The sequence below is a fragment of the Typopeltis vanoorti genome, chromosome 25 (genome assembly GCF_054136105.1).
Source record: "Typopeltis vanoorti isolate ZY-2024b chromosome 25, IOZ_Tvanoo_1.0, whole genome shotgun sequence".
NCBI lineage: Eukaryota > Metazoa > Arthropoda > Arachnida > Uropygi > Thelyphonidae > Typopeltis > Typopeltis vanoorti.
Genome location: NC_143573.1, coordinates 2,945,217 through 2,963,923, shown reverse-complemented (window position 1 = coordinate 2,963,923; position 18,707 = coordinate 2,945,217). Strand labels below are relative to the sequence as shown.

At 40.2% G+C, this 18,707-nt stretch overlaps 1 protein-coding gene across 3 annotated transcripts in view; it reads right to left on the bottom strand.

Moving 5' to 3' along the window:
- The window catches only part of Eaat1 (Excitatory amino acid transporter 1), a 152,382-nt gene continuing 133,675 nt past the window's right edge, over window positions 1-18,707 (bottom strand). For all 3 annotated transcript variants that reach the window (XM_090414374.1, XM_090414375.1, XM_090414376.1), the window contains exons 7-9: window positions 9,571-9,765; window positions 4,172-4,306; window positions 1-385 (exon numbers count right to left, since the gene is read on the bottom strand). In XM_090414374.1, coding sequence (XP_090270500.1) covers window positions 229-385; window positions 4,172-4,306; window positions 9,571-9,765 — 487 coding nt within the window. In that variant the 3' untranslated portion in view covers window positions 1-228. The remainder of the gene's footprint in view (window positions 386-4,171; window positions 4,307-9,570; window positions 9,766-18,707) is intronic.

Below are 18,707 nucleotides of genomic sequence, written 5' to 3'. Positions count from 1 at the left end.
TCAAGATTGTCTAAATGTTTTCTCCATAGACGAGCCTACGCTACCGTGGAAGTCTCGACTTCGTTACCAGATTATTTTCTCTCTCCTGCTAATCGCGAAATGATTAAAATGACTGTGGCGATTCCAAAGAATCTACAAAAACTTAACCAGGAATAAACAATCACCAAACAACGGGATTCCACTGCATACGTGTTTTTGGCTCCATTCTTCAATGCTGGAGGGAAGCAGTCACATCGCCGTCGTAAGTTCTGTTTCGGTGTTAGAAACATGCTGCAGAATTCTTTCTTCACGATCAAGTTTTTCTAAATCCCTCCTACTCAGATGTGCAACAATAGCTGCTCCAATGGCATCACCAAGCACGTTAATCGCTGTTCGGAATCTGTCCCTGAAATACAAAAATTTTTTTTTTTTTTTTAATTTTTACAAAGTAAGAGAAGGCAATACTGAAATATTACACAATAGTATAAAAGAATCATTACACCAAGGCAATTTTTAATGCACGCAAATGGATGAATGATGAGTGCACTTCCATCATACAAACTACAGGGTGTCCCAAAATTCACGCAAGAAGTAATTTTGATAGAAAACACAGGTTTTTAATTAAAAATGGTAATTTCTTATTGATTCATACAGTATAGGGTTATGCATGGAATAGCATATTGGGTAAATGGCCTCCACGGCTTTGCTGGCACATATGCACTCTTTTGTCGAAATTTTCCATGATGTTTTGCATAAATGTGGCTGAATTTCCTCCTTCAAGGCGTGGGTGGTCGCGGGCGTGTTGGCATAAACCTTAGACTTCAAAAAAACCCAAAGAAAAAAGTCCAACGGCGTTAAGTCACATGATCTGGGCGGCCAATTCTGATCACCAAAACGGGAAATTACACGACCAGGAAATGACTCATGCAGTAATTGAATTGTTTCTCGGGCTGTATGGCATGTGGCACCGTCTTGTTGAAACCACATGTCCACATCCATATCTTGCAATTTAGGCACAAAAAACTGGATTATCATGTCGCGATAGTGAGCACCATTAACTGTTATTGCCTTACCAGCCGCATTTTCGAAGAAGAATGGACCGATGATGCCTCCAGCCCAAAATCCGCACCAAACAGTGACACGTGGTGGATGCATTTGTTTCTCAACAATCACTCGTGGATTTTCAGAACCACAAATGCGACAAAATTGTTACATTTGGGGTTAACGAGGCCATCAAGATGAAAATGAACCTCATCGCTGAAGATGATTTTGTTCGAAAAATAAGCATCCACTTGTTGTTCCATAATCCATTCAACGAACTCTCTTCGCTGTGTGTGGTCATTTTTAATAACCCTGAACTGTCAGCTGTCATGCTGTCTTTTTTTCCTCGTTGGCAACACTTTACCGCACAAATGGCGCTAAATTTAAATCTGTGTGTGTTTCGTTTTTTTCTTGTTGAGCAAGCTCTTTCTTAACTAATTTGTTTGCATTTGGCAAACAACACATGCAGCCAGAGGTCAACTACAAGATCAATCTTCAAGAGAGGGTTGTACTTAAGTGTATGGATAACAAGGGCAGGCAATATTTAAAAATAATAATAATGTACAGTATTAAAAAGAAGTACCACACCATGGAAACTCAATGGTGAACTCTGAAGAAAGTAGATGGTCAAGTTGACTGCAAGATCGCCGAGGGGGGGGGAACAGAACTTCACTAGTGGACTCTATATTAATGTTATAAGCGTTCCTCACTAACAAAAAATTTAAGCAAAGTAACTTACACAAGTCCTGAGAAGACTGCAAAATATTCTAGAGCTGCAATGCTCAAATTTTCAGTATCCGCGTGCTACTTTTGAAGTTTAACATCAGCGCGTATCTGCTTTCAAGTACTGGTTTTATTTAGTACCGATGTGTCTTCGTCATTGCATTCCTTTCCTTTAGAGTAATGCAATGACGAAGACATCGGTACATAAGTCAGACATAACATATCAGTACTGGGTAGAAAAAGTCATCAAAAAACTTGAAATGTGAAAGGCAACTGGGGTAGATATTTGACCAGAAAAGCCCAAGTATAAAACTTCTACTATGGCTGCATTCTGCAATTCAAAGGCATAATCAGATGGTTGAATTCCAAATGATTGCAGCTGAGTTGTGATATGCATGTTTGAAGGAAATAATTAGCACATCAGCATACTAACACTTAGTATGCTGTGAGTGGTGGAAGAGTCAGACTCGCTTCATTTCAGAAGCAAAAAGGATTTGCATGGCTTTAGAGAAGGATGCTCATGTATAGATCCGATCTTCTGTCCAAAATTAACAAAAACAATACAATCGGGAAACATTGATTTTGAAAAGCAAATAAGTTTTTTTTTACCTTACTGAATAACATATTACAAAAAAAAAAAAAATTCTGCATATATGAGGATAATAAAATAGACACGATTATAATCTCACCTAGGGAGAGGAACACCAAGCACTTAGGGATGTCTCCTGTCTGCAACTAATATTTAATTAAATGAAATGAGGGGGGAGGGGGAGAGAGAGAGTATTGTTCTGAACTATCCTCTAACATAAATTTCAGCATTCCTTTGTTGATGACGGTGGTAACTAGATTCTCAATCCAAAGGAAACAGCTGAAGATTTCAGAATAATCTCAACAAAAAACAATGGTTAAGATTCCAGTAGAAGTAAAATAGTAATAAATAACTTGTTCTAAAAATATTAATTATTTTACATCAGGAATGTATTTCATATCCAGATGAAAAGGGAAAGCATATCCCCCCCCCCTTTAAAAAAATAAGCGTAATAAATCTATCCTTAAACTTAATCCTAGTACAAAAATACTCAAAGTTTATATGGAAGTGAAATTTGCACAATAAAACAAAAGAATAATCGAAGATTAATATAGCAGCCGAAATGAAATTTGAAGAAAACAGCAGAAAGATACTCTGACTTGACTTGACTATAAAAGAAATAAACCAAGAACAAGGAAAATATACTAATGCTTATATATTTAAGTATGAATAGAAGTATGTCGTTAAGGAATTAATGTACAGTGCTTACAGAAAACTATGCAAAGAGACATTTCAGCATGGAATATGTCCACCCCCCCGAACTGTGATGCAGCTCTCACGATGTCTTACCATGTTTAGCATGAAGTGATTCAAGAGTTCTTGAGGAAAAGTGGTCCACTTCTCTTTCAGAGTAAGGATAAGGCCTTGTTTGTTTTCTGGAGGGGGAATTTCGAGCAGAAATGTCTCCCTATTACGTCCCAAACATGTTTTATGGGGGTCGAGATCTAGGGAGCATGTTGGCTACTCGATTCGATTAATATCCTCAGTCTACGGAAGTATCTCCACTGCTCGTGCACATTGTGGTGTGGTATTGTCATCCATAAAAGTAAATTCTTCGCCTACATACCATGGAACAATCAAACATGACGTTGAACTAAGTTGCAATATCTTTCGCAGTCATAGTTCCCTTTTCCATCACTTGTAGCTCGGCGCATCAATTAAGCATAAATTCTCCCCACACCGCTGCATCTATCTCTTTCAAGAACATCCTCGTGATAGTAAGCAGTACCAGTTTCACGCCAGATCAAGTGTCATCTGCAATCGGAGGAAACACTAAAACGGTTCGTCTGTAAGGAATAGATTAGCCGGTTGGTGTTTTCTCCAATTTTTGATGGATACAGCACCACTAAGAACGTACTCTACGATGAGCTGTAGATAAAGAATCAGGCTTCGTCCGTATATGCCTATTTCTTGCAGTTTACCGTCTAGCCACAGTTTGTTGAGATATCGGTAAACCTGTGATTGAATTACATTTCATAACTAAAAATCTGTTTTCGTGCAAATGGTAGAGCAAGGGCGACCTATTAGCAAATGTGACGATGCAATAGATCCATCCAAGTGCAGGAGTGGCAAGAACAGTGGTGGATAAAAGTTGTGGCCAAGTGCTTTGGCAAGAGAGCAAGATGCAAGTTTCTTGTTTCTGGCTCTTTGGAAATTGATTTTGATGCATTGATGATTTTTCTTTTTTTCGAATCCTTAGCAAATTTCAAAATTAAGTAACAGTAGCCTTAGCAACTGTACTAGGAAAAGACTCGTGTTTCAGTATAAATAAAAAATAAATATAAAAAAATTCAAAGCATGTCTCATACATGTCATAAATAATTATTTGACACTACTTACAGAAACCAATCCACGACAAATATAAGTGCGATATCGTCTGCTGGTAGACCAATGACATTTAGTACCATGACCATCGTAATAAGGCCAGCCTGTGGAATTCCTGCAGCTCCAATGCTTGCTGCTGTTGCAGTGATACTGCAAGACAAAGATTAAAATTCACTTATTAGATGCAACTATTACTACATTTTGCCTGTTAAATTACTCTAGGGAGAATAACATGATATGGCAAAGGAAATACAAAATTACACTACAAAAAAAAATAAAAAAATTAAAAATAGTGCGCACGGACAACACTATCATCTTCCTATCACATCACTACTTGACAATGATTTGTGGAAATAATTGTTTTCTGAGGGGAAAACTTTGTTTAGGGAAAACTAACAATGTGTGAATAATTTCAGCTACTTAGGCACGATTTTTAGCGAAGATGGTAAATTAAATATGGAAATAGACAACAGAATCAAACAAAGCTGGTAGTATGGTAGGAAGTCAACTGAAGAAATTCATATGGAATAATAGTCAAAACACTAAATTAGCTGTATACAAGACAGTGTTCAGTCCAAAGACTAGAGACCTGAGAAAGATTAGGGGCATGAACAGGTGGCGTTGATAGCAATATCATAATATTAAAAACGAGGATATTAGGAAAGAACTTGACATTGTTAGAATCCAGGAATGCGTTAGTAGAGCTAATCTCAGGTGGTATGGTTACTTGAACAGAATGGGCGAGAAAAGATTAGCAAACAAGTGTTCTCTGCCAGATTGGCAGCAAAACGACCCAGAGGAAGACCAAGATATAGGTGGACTGATATGGTACAAAGTGCCTTAGAAAACAGAAATATATGATCTGATAATGTTGGAGTCTTGATTAACAAGTAACAGACTGATTTGGAGGAAAATTGTAGATCAGTTAGTAATGATGTAAATTTTTCATGTAGTGCTATCATATCCTGTACGCCCCTTAAGGGTACATGGCAGGAATTTGATGATATGTGAATCTAGGGGTCCGAAAATCCAGATTGCATGGCAGAGCACATTAGAGAGTCCAAAAGTGAATGCGGCATGACCTGTTACATGACCAAGTGATTGGACCCCTTTTCTTCTATGAACCAACTGATCCGACATCTACCTAGACATGCTGCAACACTTGTCTGTTTATCCACAGTGGGAAATACTGCAACGATGTGTCATCTTTTGGCAAGATGAGCGGCACCATCACATTGGGCCTTGAACGTCCTTGAGTTTGAATCATAAGACAGTTCTAAACAAGTGGATGGGCTATACATTAGTCGCCTAGATTGCCCGACATCACACGCTACGATTTCTTTGTGGGCGATTCATGAAAGATCCCATGTACAACACTGGGGTGACAGGCCTTAACCATCTGAAGGCAAGAATCGCAGCTACAAGAAAGCATTGATGTGGATATGTTGCAGTGTAGGTGGCAACATTATGATTATAGCCTGGGTGTTTTCAGAATTTGATGAGTAAATTTCCTTGACTGGTAATTCAATGTGTGTTAGTAAATATTTAATTTAGTATCAAAGTTGTAAAGATAATTTTCAGACACCATGTATACAGATTTAAGCCCCAGATCGTTAAATGCTTAATGTTATGCGAGGTTGTTTCAGAAAATAGCATTGAATGCAATAGGTTTCCTAATGCTGAATTCTACACTGTTAGAAAATAGTAGGTGGATTTCTGGTTAATACTTTCATGTCTGTATATAATTCAAATTATGTAAGAGAAAAGAAATCTGGAAAAATTAATTCAGTCAAGTTTTTTTTTTTTTTTTTTAATGATGTCCCCACACAAGAAAGGTCACACAACTTATAACACCACACTAATGTGTGGGCAAGTGATTAAGGAGAATATGTAGATTGTTGATATGTTTCTTATAGAGTGGGAGGTTGTACTCAGTGGGAAAAATTGTATGAGGGAGACTGTTACAAAGAATAGACGTGTAGGGAATGAAGGAAGCTGATTTGGTGTGTTTGTAGCTGAACGATGTATGGGTGTTGGCCAGTGGATGCTCCAGTTCTTCGATGATTAGAAGAACGTGGAGGAATGCCCATGAAAAAGTCTACAGAAAAGGAACAGAGGATATCTGTGAGGAAATGGTTGCCTATTAAGCAGATCACACTCTTCTGAATATCAAGAACTCTTGGCGATCTTGAATGTGCTACCCTAAATGTGGGAACAGCACTCCAAAGTTGGACAGATCCGAGACTCCCATGGGAATGGTGCATTGTGCTATGCAACTTGTCAATGTTCGTAGCCGATATAAATTGGAGAAATATGACGCTCCCAAGTCAGTGCAACTGTGTCCGGGTAAAAATGGCTGCAAGAAGGGAACTGACAGAGTTTGAAAGAGGCGTTGTGATAGGATGACATGTTGGACCGTTCCAGGTCAACAGTCAATGATACCATACCAAGATGGAAGTGCAGGGAGTTAACTGTATACCCACAGTGGATGACCCACCACTCACCGAACTTGACCGTAGGGTGCTACAAAGGATAATATGTAAAAACCGCCATTCGTTGGCTGACAAGTTGAATGCAGAGTTCAGGCATTGACTTGAACATGAATGTGCACAAAAACATTGAGATCCGAGGTTCACAACCTGGGTATCCATTGTAGAACCGCAATATGCAAGCCCCACATTACCTGAATCAACATGCAGGATCATCTTGAGTAGTGCAAAGATCATGTATAGCTGGACATGGAAACGTGTTATGGAGCGATGAATCGTGTTACACGTATTGACGGGTGTGGATGCCACAGATGCCCAGTGAACGACTGTTACCAGAGTGAGGAAACAAAACTATGAAATGTATAAGTGTCAATGAGATGATATGGGCTTCTTTTTCTGGTTTGGCCTCACACCTTTGTTTTGTGGTGCCACGAAAATTTAACTCCGAGAGGTATCTGAACATTCTGGACAATGCAATGCTTCCTACTTTGCGATGCTTCTACGGAATTGACCATTGTCTCTTTCCGCAAGACAATGCACCGTGTCTTAAGGCTGCTGATATAACTGCATGGTTTGTGGACATGAATGGCCTCCACAGAGCCCTGCTCGCAACCTTAACATGTGTGGGATGAACTGGAGCACCGGGTGAAGTCCAGGACCTCAATCCATGTCTACAGGGATCCAAAATTCGCACTGATCGCTATTGTGTGCTTATAGAAACTATGCCATGTAGAATTGCTACAGCCATCAAGATGTAGGACCTCTAGGTAGAAAGTCTACCTAGAGGTCCTACATCTTGAGGCAGACACCATGGCTGTTTGTTCCTCACTCTATTGTGTTCGTTGACTTCTTTCTAAGCCAGTGTATATCCTCTTTAATTTTTCCTACTCATTCAGCATCTACACTAGATACATGAAAGCATGTCATTATTCTGCCCATTCTGAAGGGTGGGGGAGAGTGGAATGACAATGTCAACCATTAAAAGATCACGAGTATTGTCCGAGGCAAGTAAACAGTGACCATCAATATGAAAGTAGTGGTTTCAGAATGGGCAGAATAATGACTTGCTTTCATGAATGTAGTGCAGATGCTGAATGAGTAGGAAAAATTAATGAGGATATACACTGATTGGAAAGAAGTCAACGGACACAATAGAGTGAGGAACAAACAGCCATGGTGTCTGCCTTAAGATCCTTTCGCTGCGATGACTGTAGCAATCCTACATGGCATGGTTTCTGCAGCAATTCATAGACTACTAAAACAAAACATGAGAGGATCATTTTGAATGGAATTACTTGCAGATTTCATTCAAGCGTTTCCTATTGGTGGAAATGAGTTGCTTTGCATGGAAAGAGATCTGAAGGAAAGGTTTAGGTTGGTCAAGTAATTTTAGGGCAATCAAAGCAGAAAATTAGATTTTGTCACTTATTGAGAAAGCATATGTTAAGGAATTGGTTGATTCCTAAGCAATGGGTTGTTTGACGAAAGCCTTGCATCTGAATTTCAATTCATAACGGGTATGGGAGTTCAAAAATGTTTCAGATAACTTATTACAATGAATAACATCTTATTCTGGTTGAAAATAATTTTCTCACAGCAGGTGATTAGACAACTGGCGAGAGCCTTTTGGATAAAAATGCGTCTTTTCCCATGATAAATTAATTCACATTTTTGCTATTGGACGCTTTCAGTGAATGATGCCCAACTTTTCCTATTATGAATGGACGCTTCTGAACCTGGAAAACCAGACATCTTCTGCTTCCTCTTCAGAAATAAGGTTTGTGCAGTTGTCAGTTTGGAGAACTGACAACTGCACAAACCTTATTTTGATGGAGCAAAAATTAAAATTAAAGCGCTGCGTGAAATTCCATTTCGTTACCTCTCAATAATGCTAAGTAAGCATCGAATAGACAGCTTTCATTGTACTCAACACTCAGCGAAGGAGTTGCATGGTATTTGATGTGCAGTGTAAGAGAAAGAATATGAAGAAATATAGTCCAGAGGTCCCCTTGACTGCCAGTATCGACGAAGAAATTTATTTATAGAGTGGAATGTCCGCTTTCACGTGCAGTGAGGGGGATCTCTATGCCCGAGCTGATCAAACGCCCTGGAAAGTATCAGCTGCAAATGGGCATGCCAGAAGGATACAGAGATTACATCTTCTGTAGATGTAAGGAAGCACGATAGAGTTGGATTGAATCACTTTCTCTGTTGTTTAGAGTTTTCTTAGTGAAGGATTTATCGCTCTTCTGATTGCAGAAAGCTTCAGAGAAATATTTAATCATCTTTCTTCATTTGCGTTAGTCCCAAAAGTATGTCCTTTCAACAAGATAGGATGGATGGTCATTCCTTGATAGGCCGTTACCATCTCAGTTATTTCGTATGGGATTCCCCCTCCCCCTTTTCTCTCCCGTCCCTTAGGACGGGACGAGCCCTCCTAATGTGGAATTAAACGGAAAAAACCCCTCCCTCCATATGAGACCAGCTAACTCACCTTTCGTCGAAAGAAATCAGATAAAGGTTCTTCACTTCACTGACGGGAATCGAACCCAGGTCTTTCTGACCAAAGGGCTGCGTCTACACCGACTGAGCTACGGAGGCTCACTATATCTCAGTACCACAGGAGTAAACCCAACCGTTTCTACAAGTTGGCTAACTGAGCATGGCTGGGAAAAAAGGGATCTCGCAAGATTCAACCTGGATTTTTCTTTCTAGACTAGCACTGTGATGAACCGATTCAGCCAATATATATATATATATATATATATGTATATATATATATATATATATATATGTATATATATGTATATATATGTGTGTGTGTGTGTGTGTGTGTGTGTGTGTGTGTGTGTGTGTGTGTGTGTGTGTGTGTCCCCCCTTCGGTCAATATTTTATTTTAATTTATGTCAACTAATTGTTACTTACCTTATACTTATAATTTTCCCGGCATCAAGCGGGATCTTTCTGACCTGAGCAATGAATATCGCCGCCACAGCTTCATAAAGAGCCGTGCCATCCATATTGATCGTAGCACCGATTGGGAGACAAAATCTGGACACTCTGGGATCGATGCCATTTTTGTCTTCTAAACATGCGATTGTCACAGGGAGTGTCGCTGAACTGGAAAAAAAAAAGTTAAATGTCTGTGTTATTCAGATAATTCGTGGTTCCTCTTATGTTTTTTTTTTCATTATATATTATAGGTATAAATATATAATACATATATGAATTATAATTTATAAATGAATTTGATGAATATACAAGTATTTATAATGCGCGGAAGATATCCACTGCTAAGGCCTTAAAAGGCTTGAAAAAGTTCCGTGATGGTCTCCAGAGCAGTTTCCAGACCAAAAAAACATTTTTTTTAAATACAAAAATAAATAAATAAAGCGCTTTATTTCTAATCCAATTCTCAGATCCTTAACTTAAAACTGGTTTAAACACCATTTTGTATACTGTTAATTTAGTGTTTCGGCTAATTTCTCTCTTATTCCATATACATTTATTCAGCTGGCTACCCACCATACCAGCTTTGCTCATTCTGTTGTCTATTTGAACTTCACTAAAAACTGTGCCTAAATAGCTGAAATATTTTACTTGTTCTATAGGATCTCCATTCAGAATGCAACTGAAGTTTTCTGTACTCCTGTCTCATAGTTCTGGTCTTTTTACTGCTGAAATATAATATTATATTAAAAAATAATATTATATAATAATAATTAATATTAAAAAACATTATATAATGTTAATTTTAAAATCCATATTCTTGGCTTTTATAACTGGCTTCTTAGCGCAAAATATCAATATTTCGTGATACTGAACTATTAATAGCAGACCAGCGACACGTATCAAAATGGCGTGTATTGCACGCCGGTTACAATACACACAAGGCTGATAATGGAAGTGGCATAGCAAGACCGTTTTTAAAACAATTTAGAAACTGCAAGATGAATTTAAGTTTCCAATGTCCGTGTGAAAGATATTCTTATAACTTACTGTTTCGGCCATCTCGAGAAGCCTTCGATCACCTTTCGGCTTAAAGTAACTTTGTCGGTCCATCTTGGTGGCAGAATTAAGCATAACTGATGTTGGAAGTTTCTTTTCTTTCTACCACCTCTGCGTCTGGCTCCCACTGACGAGACCTCAATAAAGGTCGAAACCGGTCTGGGTAGTGGCCCTTCCCTTAATGCATAGCATTATACATGTCCGCAAGGAGATGTGCTTTGCATTATGGGAGATATTAAGGCAAGTGATGAGAACTTATATCACCTTTACCACGAGTTGCCCCAGTCCTGAAAGTACTTCAGGTGTAAACTTTGTTTGCTTACACTTGGATAAAGGATAAAACTAAATTTATTATAAGCATCACTGAAACATATTTCACCCCACCCTCAAAATAGACATCGAGAACACGTGCAGCTAACTGGCATACATAGTCGCGACTAACCCTGAACGGGCTGCGGGATCATAACTGAAACGTCTTTTGGTTCGAAAAAAAATATTGCAAATATGCAGTGAAGAGTGCGTTAAAATACTTCAAACTTCTTTCGGGGGCGTTAAGATTGATACGCTCCGTATACTTCCCTAAAAGAGCAGGCGGTGTTTAGCGCTAACTTTAGAAAGTGTGGGTGTGTGTGGGTGGGTGGTGGGGGGGAATCAATGGTAGTTGAGTTCATCGAGATATTGGAAAGAAAGAGAGAGAGAGAGAGAGAGTAGCAGACGATTGCTGCAACTTCGCATCCCTGAACTCGAAAATGGCACATGATCGGAAATAATGCGAGTTCTACGACCGAATGAGTTGAGTTAAAACCGAGTTTCCAAGGAGGGGAGGGGGATATCCTGTTCGCCTACACAGGCACCTCGAAATATGCGAAACTTTTCGAGGTACCCACGGGTAACTTTTGAAAGTCCGAGATACCCCACTTTACTGGTCATGTTGAAGAGATGAAATGGACGATAAGAATTGCTGTTGTAACCTTGTATCATCAATTGCGTCTTACTCCCCCCCCCCCCCAATACACACAGTATTGTAACGTGCAAATTAAGCATGTACTAGGCCAAGAAGTAAATACGCCATAATCCAATTGGTTTCGTTTCCGTTGTCCTGCTCTCTGACCGGAAGACTCCTCCTCGTGTCCATTCCATATAAAAGAGCTTCAAGCGCATATAAACGTTTTCATTTAACGTAATCGGTCACGCGGTACTTAATTAGAGAATTAAGTCTAGGAATGTCAAACCCCTGTTCTGATATAATGTAATATTCAGATCAGGCCTATTTCCTTGCGCATTTAAACTGACACAATTTGAGTCGATTGACTGGGCAACACCTACACCACTCCAGGCCTTTTTTTTTTTTTTTTAATCTGTCAACTGCTGAATTGTTTGGCCTGTATTATTATTATTATTATTTAAAGACTCAATCACCATTCCGTTCTTTATCTGACACGAAAGTTTCCTCTCATAATTGGATAGTCAAAATACTTCTAGCCTGGGTACAGCTGTTCCGAATGGCATTTCTCTTCTCATCTTTTGCTGACGGGTAATCATCACAACCCCCCCCCCCCCCACACACACACACTTCCCATGGCTGGAGTGCCAAAAATTCACATTTTGAATCGAAAGAGACGTTATGTTGCCTTATTTGTAAGCGATCATCGATTTGCCCGCGATCGTATTAGCAGTGGTCGAGGGATTGGTTGATCCACCAGAATTAACTTGATCGAAATCAGACGTGGGCGAAACATCAGCCATCGACCACTGATGCACTTGAAACAGGTTTTTGTAATCGAGTCTTTCTGAACCATTATACTCTTTGAGCGACCGCCAAAGCAAAGGGAAAAGAATACGTACTTCCGTACGCAAAAAATACCGCCTAGTAGAGATCGACACGCGCACACAATGCTGCTTAGCGACCTCATCCTTGATATTACTTCGCTCAGCGATGGCCGACTGGGAAGCCATTTTCCTTTCATTTTGTAGGCCTGTGTGTGACTGAACTGTTTCATAGTTGCAGGGGCGAATGCTGGTTATGAAAATCACGCTTGCTCCTTTTTTTATCATTCGGTGAATGAGAGGTGTGATTGAAGTCTGATTAGCGGAATAATCAATTACTGACCATTTAAAACTAAATATTTAGAATATTTGTGTACATTTAATCATACAAATAGAATATCATTTGTAAAATAAATGTTGTATCTTTTTCAGTTTAGCTACTTGAATACAAATTCTACCCTCCGGTTCTTCTTTATGAACTGGTCAATAACATCGTCATAAAAAGTTGGTTGTAACTTAATTCTCCCAAGCAACTCGCACACTTGTAAAGGCTAGCTGAAGCTCACTGGCTAGAGCTGTGTTTAAGCAACAGAATGAGACGACGTGAAATGGCTATGTGCGCGCATGAAATTACAGTGCTGCTGCGAGGACCTGGAAGCTCCTACAACTGAGCAAGCCAAGGTAGCTTTGACCAGACGAGCAAGCATCGGCCTTCGATACACAACGCAAAGCGCAAAATGAAAAACATAAATGGAATGCTTATAAATGCATGCATTTATTAACAAATAAATATTACTTCTTTCTCAATTAATGAGCTTCGCCACTGCATAGTTGACATTTTTCTCTCTTTTCACGAGAAAAACTGTTGCACAGTTTGTTTGCCTCAACTCCCGTGAAAGTCACATCGGAAATTGTACACCTGGAAAGCGGATCTTGCTGCTGGCTGAATAGGGTCATCTCTTGTTACATTTCGCCTTGATTATCGCTGGCCGTCGACCTTTAACGTAATTAAAAGTAACACGAGCCCAGACCGCAACGTGCATGCGCACAAACAGCGTGGAAAGTTTTGTTCCGAATCGCGTCTGAGAATGGGAAAGAAATCCGCATTAAAGGTGGAACCCCGGAGTTCAGAGGAAGCCGACAGTGCTAACAGCGCAAGGAATCAGCCGCAGTAAATACAAGAACCAATCTTAAGATAAGCTTGGCTAGTCTTAGAAATTCGCAATTGAGAAGAAAAATCGAAATAGCGGATTTCTCTTCTCATCGTCTACAGCACCGTTGCGGGAATAACTTTGACTTCGCATTGTTTTTGGAAGTAACAGTGCATCGAGAAAACTTTTCTTCCATTTCAAAGTGGCGAACTCGAACCTAAATGGGATTTCCACGAGCATATCGTTCGACTCCTCACTAAAACGGGAATCGCGGCCCAATAGATGGACGATGGTTCAGCGACCATACGCAAAAGTTACAGAACACGAATAGTTCAAAGTTAGGCAACTTCCAAGGTGAGCGCAGTGTTCTCAGTAATCCTCCTTAGCTGACACTTCAAACCAATGAACAAGATTTTTTAAAAGCGTTATAAATTGTCACTTGCAGTTACGTCAATGCTTTTCTAAAACACAATTTCATCAAATACGTTAAAACCAGGACAAAATAAGTTTGTTATTCTTTTTTGTGGGCATATTAACGACGCATTTCCAGTCAACCGTCACGAGTCGTCTGCCGTGAGCAACGAAATATAGTGTTCAGGAGGGACAGAGAGAATAAAATGGGGGAGGGGGAGTGTTATTGATGATAGCTGATTAACTGCAGCCAAGGAGAATAGAAGTTGAACTGCAGGATAGAGAAAAGAGCACATTTGAGACTATTTCGTGTGAGATTGAGACTGGCAGAATAAAATATACAACTGGATGCTGCTATAGACCAGGTAATGGAATAGATGGTGGAGATAGTATGCATAAGCAAATAAAAGAAATGAGTGGAAGGAGGGTAATTATTATGGGAGGTTTCAACTATGGTAACATCGATTGGAAGGAGGAGAGGGCACATGCGAGAAAGGAAATGGATTTTATGCAGTTATTAAGCACACGAATTTTATGCACACGAACAGTATAAAGCGCAGGCCAGAAGGGTAACGAGTGTGGTAAAAAAAGCAAAAGCGGATTATGAAAGAACATTAGCCATGCAGGCTAAAGAGAATTCCAAACAGTTTTCTCGATACGTTGCAAGTAAAAGAAAAAATGTATACGGCAGAATGATTTTAAGGAATGCCGATGGTAGGGAGGTAACCGAATCAGTTGATATAGTGGAATCACTGAGCGAGCACTTTGCAAGAGTATATCATCCAGGTGGTGATATTGCAGGAATTGAGGAACCAATAGCTTATACGGGAATTGTGGTGAATGAAGTGGAGGTGAATAGTCTATCACAAAACCTTAATGTGAATACATCTGTGGGATTGGATGGTATACCAGCTCGTGTCGTACGTGGAGCGGCTAAAGAATTGTCAGTGCCCTTGACCATTTTGTTTAATTTGAGTCTCGGGTCTGGGTCAGTCCCAAGGGGGTGGAAAGAGGGGAAAATAGTTCCACTGCATAAAGGAGATTCCAAGACTGCTGTTGCAAATTACCGCCCAATCAGCATATCAGGAGTCGTTGTCAAGGTCTTGGAGAAGGTAGTCCACAGGAAAATACAGGAATGGATAGATGAAAATGGGTAACTGTATGGGGGACAGCATGGTTTTGTGAAGGGTAGATCATGCCTCAGTAACTTGCTCACGTTTTATAACACAGTCACGGCTGAACTGGATAAGGGTAATGGGTTTACAGTGATACTGCTGGACCTGGCTAAGACATTTGACAGGATACCACATGGAATTCTAATCAGTAAAGTGCAGCATATGGGGATGGATATAGGGTTGGTGAGATGGATAGGAGGGTGGTTGATGGAGAGATATCAGAGAGTAGTTTATTCAGGAGTAGAGTCCAAAAGACGACCTGTGACTAGTGGTGTGTCGCAGGGTTCTGTTCTTGGACCACTGCTATTTAATTTGTTCATTAATGATATAGGAAAGGATCTGAAGGGAACTGTTCATTTGTTTGCTGATGATGCAAAGTTGGGTAGAGCAATAGTGAATGCACATTATGTTAAAATTGTGGAGGATGATTTCGATAGATTGGAGGACTAGGCTAAGGAGAATGGATGTCGATTTAATGTGCAAAGTGTAAGGTTATGCATTTCGGAGTGAAAAGAATAGCAGCAGTATTCCACATTGGTGGAACTGTACTCCAGGAGATTGACGAGGCCAGGGATTTTGGAGTGTTGGTGGATAGGGAGATGAAGTTTAGGGGGAACATTGCAAAAGTGGCTAAATCAGCTCAAATCACTTGGTTACTGAAGAATACTTTGACAAGCAGAGACAAGCAAGTTATTGTTCCTCTGTATCGAGCCTTGATAAGACCCCATCTTGACTACTGTGCCTAGATCTGGACACCAGGGTTTCTTCTTGATGGGAAGGAGGTGGAGATGATCCAGAGGCGAGTGACCAAGATGATAGCAGGTCTATGGAATGAACCATATGAGAACAAGTTGAAGATTTGTGGGTTGCAGAAACTAGTTGATAGGCAGAAAAGGGGTGATATGATTGAGACATTCAAATTACTGAAGGGTTTCTATAAGATTAATTCAGAAGATATTTTTGAAAATAGGACTGGTGGTGGGAGGACTAGGGGCTATCCATGGAAACTGGGCAAGGGAGTTAGAGCTGCCTTCTTTACTTTTAGAGTGGTAAATGATTGGAATAAGCTGACAGAGTCTGTTGCGGGTGGTATGACGGTGAATGTGTTCAAGGCAAGGTATGATAGATACTGTGAGAATGTAATCGCATAGTTGTGTTGACATGATGTTTAGGGCCTCCCTCGATGAATCTGTCGACTCCTTAGAGTTGCCCGTAATAATAATAATAATAATAAATCAACTTCTTTGACGGGTAATTACCACGTCGATGGTTCATTTCACGGGTGCAAAAGGTTTGCTCGTTTGGAATCTTTCGTTAAAAATGCAAAACGACACACGAGATGAAATAAGTAAAATCCAATACGAAGTAAACAAGTGGTTTAAGTATAATCTTAATGCGATTAAACATGAGGGACCGAATGAGATAGTTACAGCTAGAAAAGTTGTCGATGAGTTGAAGTACAAAAGAGAGGGGACTATGTAAAAGGTGATGGAATAGATGGTGGGGATAGTATGCATAAGCAAATAAAAGAAATGAGTGGAAGGAAGGTAATTATTATGGGAGATTTCAACTATGGTAACATCGATTGGAAGGAGGAGAGGGCACGTGCGAGAAATGTAAAAGGACATCAAATTAAGAGCTTCTCGAGGCTTTAGGATTGCTTAGAAATACAGTCGCCGAAACAATTAAGGCTACGAGGGCATTTCAACGAAAATGTTCGTTGAGCATCTTCTCGTCCAATCAAAACCGCCGCATTATAACGATATCGACTGACTGTCAAAATGACAGTCAGTCGATATCGCAATAATGTCGATATAGTAATAAAGTCAGTCGATATCGCAAAGTCACCAAGTTAAGGGAGATCATATTAATGTAAATGTCGTTGCTCTTGGTAGCCGAGTGGCTAAGTCTACACTTTGCAACTAGCTGGTTGAGGATCGAATCCCGACCGCACTGCTGAGTTTTCGTTCTGATGGGGAAAAAACAAATTTTTATTCGAGCCCTGATCAGGCAGATAATTTTCGAAAGGAAAAAAAAAAAAGCGTAACATTTAGAATAATGAGAGAGGTGTATTGAGAACTGCACGGAGGAGACATCGAGATATCTCTCCCGATGTGCAGATATTTAACAGCATGTCCAATGATACGCTTATTGAAATCTTTCCTATTTGACCGCTTGTTTGAATGAATTACCTTGAAAACGAATCAGATTATTTAAGTGATTCAAGTTCACAACTCTGCGACAAACACAGATCTGTCGCAGAGTTGTGTGCTTGAATCACTTAAATCTGTATCGATATAACAACACAATTTCGAAGGATATATTTAAAGACGAAACCATACTGAGCAGGATAACGAAGAACATGGTGGCTCAGCGTGTTTTCATTCTGGTTTCATAACAATAAAGTCATCTTTGAAATCGGTCTTTTAGTAAATCAATATCAACAGTAAGAATCCACGTGGTTACATTTCAGCTATTTCCTACTCATTGTAGGGGAGAGCCTCCGTAGCTCAGTCGGTATAGAGAGAAGCCCTTTATTCGGAAACACCTGGGTTCGATTCCCGTCCACGACGTGAGGAACCTTTATCTGGTCTCTTTCAATGAAAGGCGAGTTAGGCGGTCTCATACGGAGGTAGAGGGTTTTTTTCTCCCAGAAGCTCGGGTTTGTCGTCCCTCAGAACAGGCAAAGCGGTTCTATGAACACACACGCTGCTACAGTAAAAATACATTTCCCCCCCCCCCACCCCCAGCGGCAGGTCCGCTTGGGGAGGGGGGGGGTCTAACAAAGTCGCATCAATGTAACACGCGGACCTGCACTGGAAGCGGAGGAGAATATTCACTGTGAATCTTCTCCTCTGAGGGAGGGGGGGGAGGTGAAGGTCCACCTTAAACGCCACAGACGCATCGCCTAAACTTCGTTCTTACATCACCGCTCTCGAATCAGCCAAGAGTCATTCGATCAGTGTTCACTCCCACTCATTTATGTAACTTCTGAGGAATCATCTTCGTCATTTAGCACTCGGAAAAGAAACCTCGCTACTATACATCCGATGTGCCTCTCAAAAACTTGGCTTTTTTTCCCCTACTTCGTTCTACGTTTGCAGCCCTCGCGCACCACATTCCATAGTACTTTAGTTAGTTCTTCTCGTTTGCAGAATGTCCCCCAAGTGCCACTGGCCTGTCCCCTAAGAACCCTGCCGTTCCACTTGTCAGCAGCCTGAAACTTCGAAATCCCAAAGTGAAGTCCCCATTTATTTGCTCGCGCACATCGGTGGGTAATTATTTTGCACTGTAAGGCCGCGTGTTCACAGCATTTCCGAGTTGCGCATGTCCATAGAAGACCGATAACTGTACGCAAGGCCTAAATGAACCGCTTGTGTTTAGTAATTTGGCTTTAATGCCCATTCACATTTCTGCTTTGCCTGGCATGCATTTGAGGAGGGCTGCGTTGTAGCATAGCACTAAACTCTTACATGGATCATAATTCCTTAAAGCACGAGGCTACACAAGTACTGAAACATCCCAACTTTATTCCATCGTGTTTGTTTAC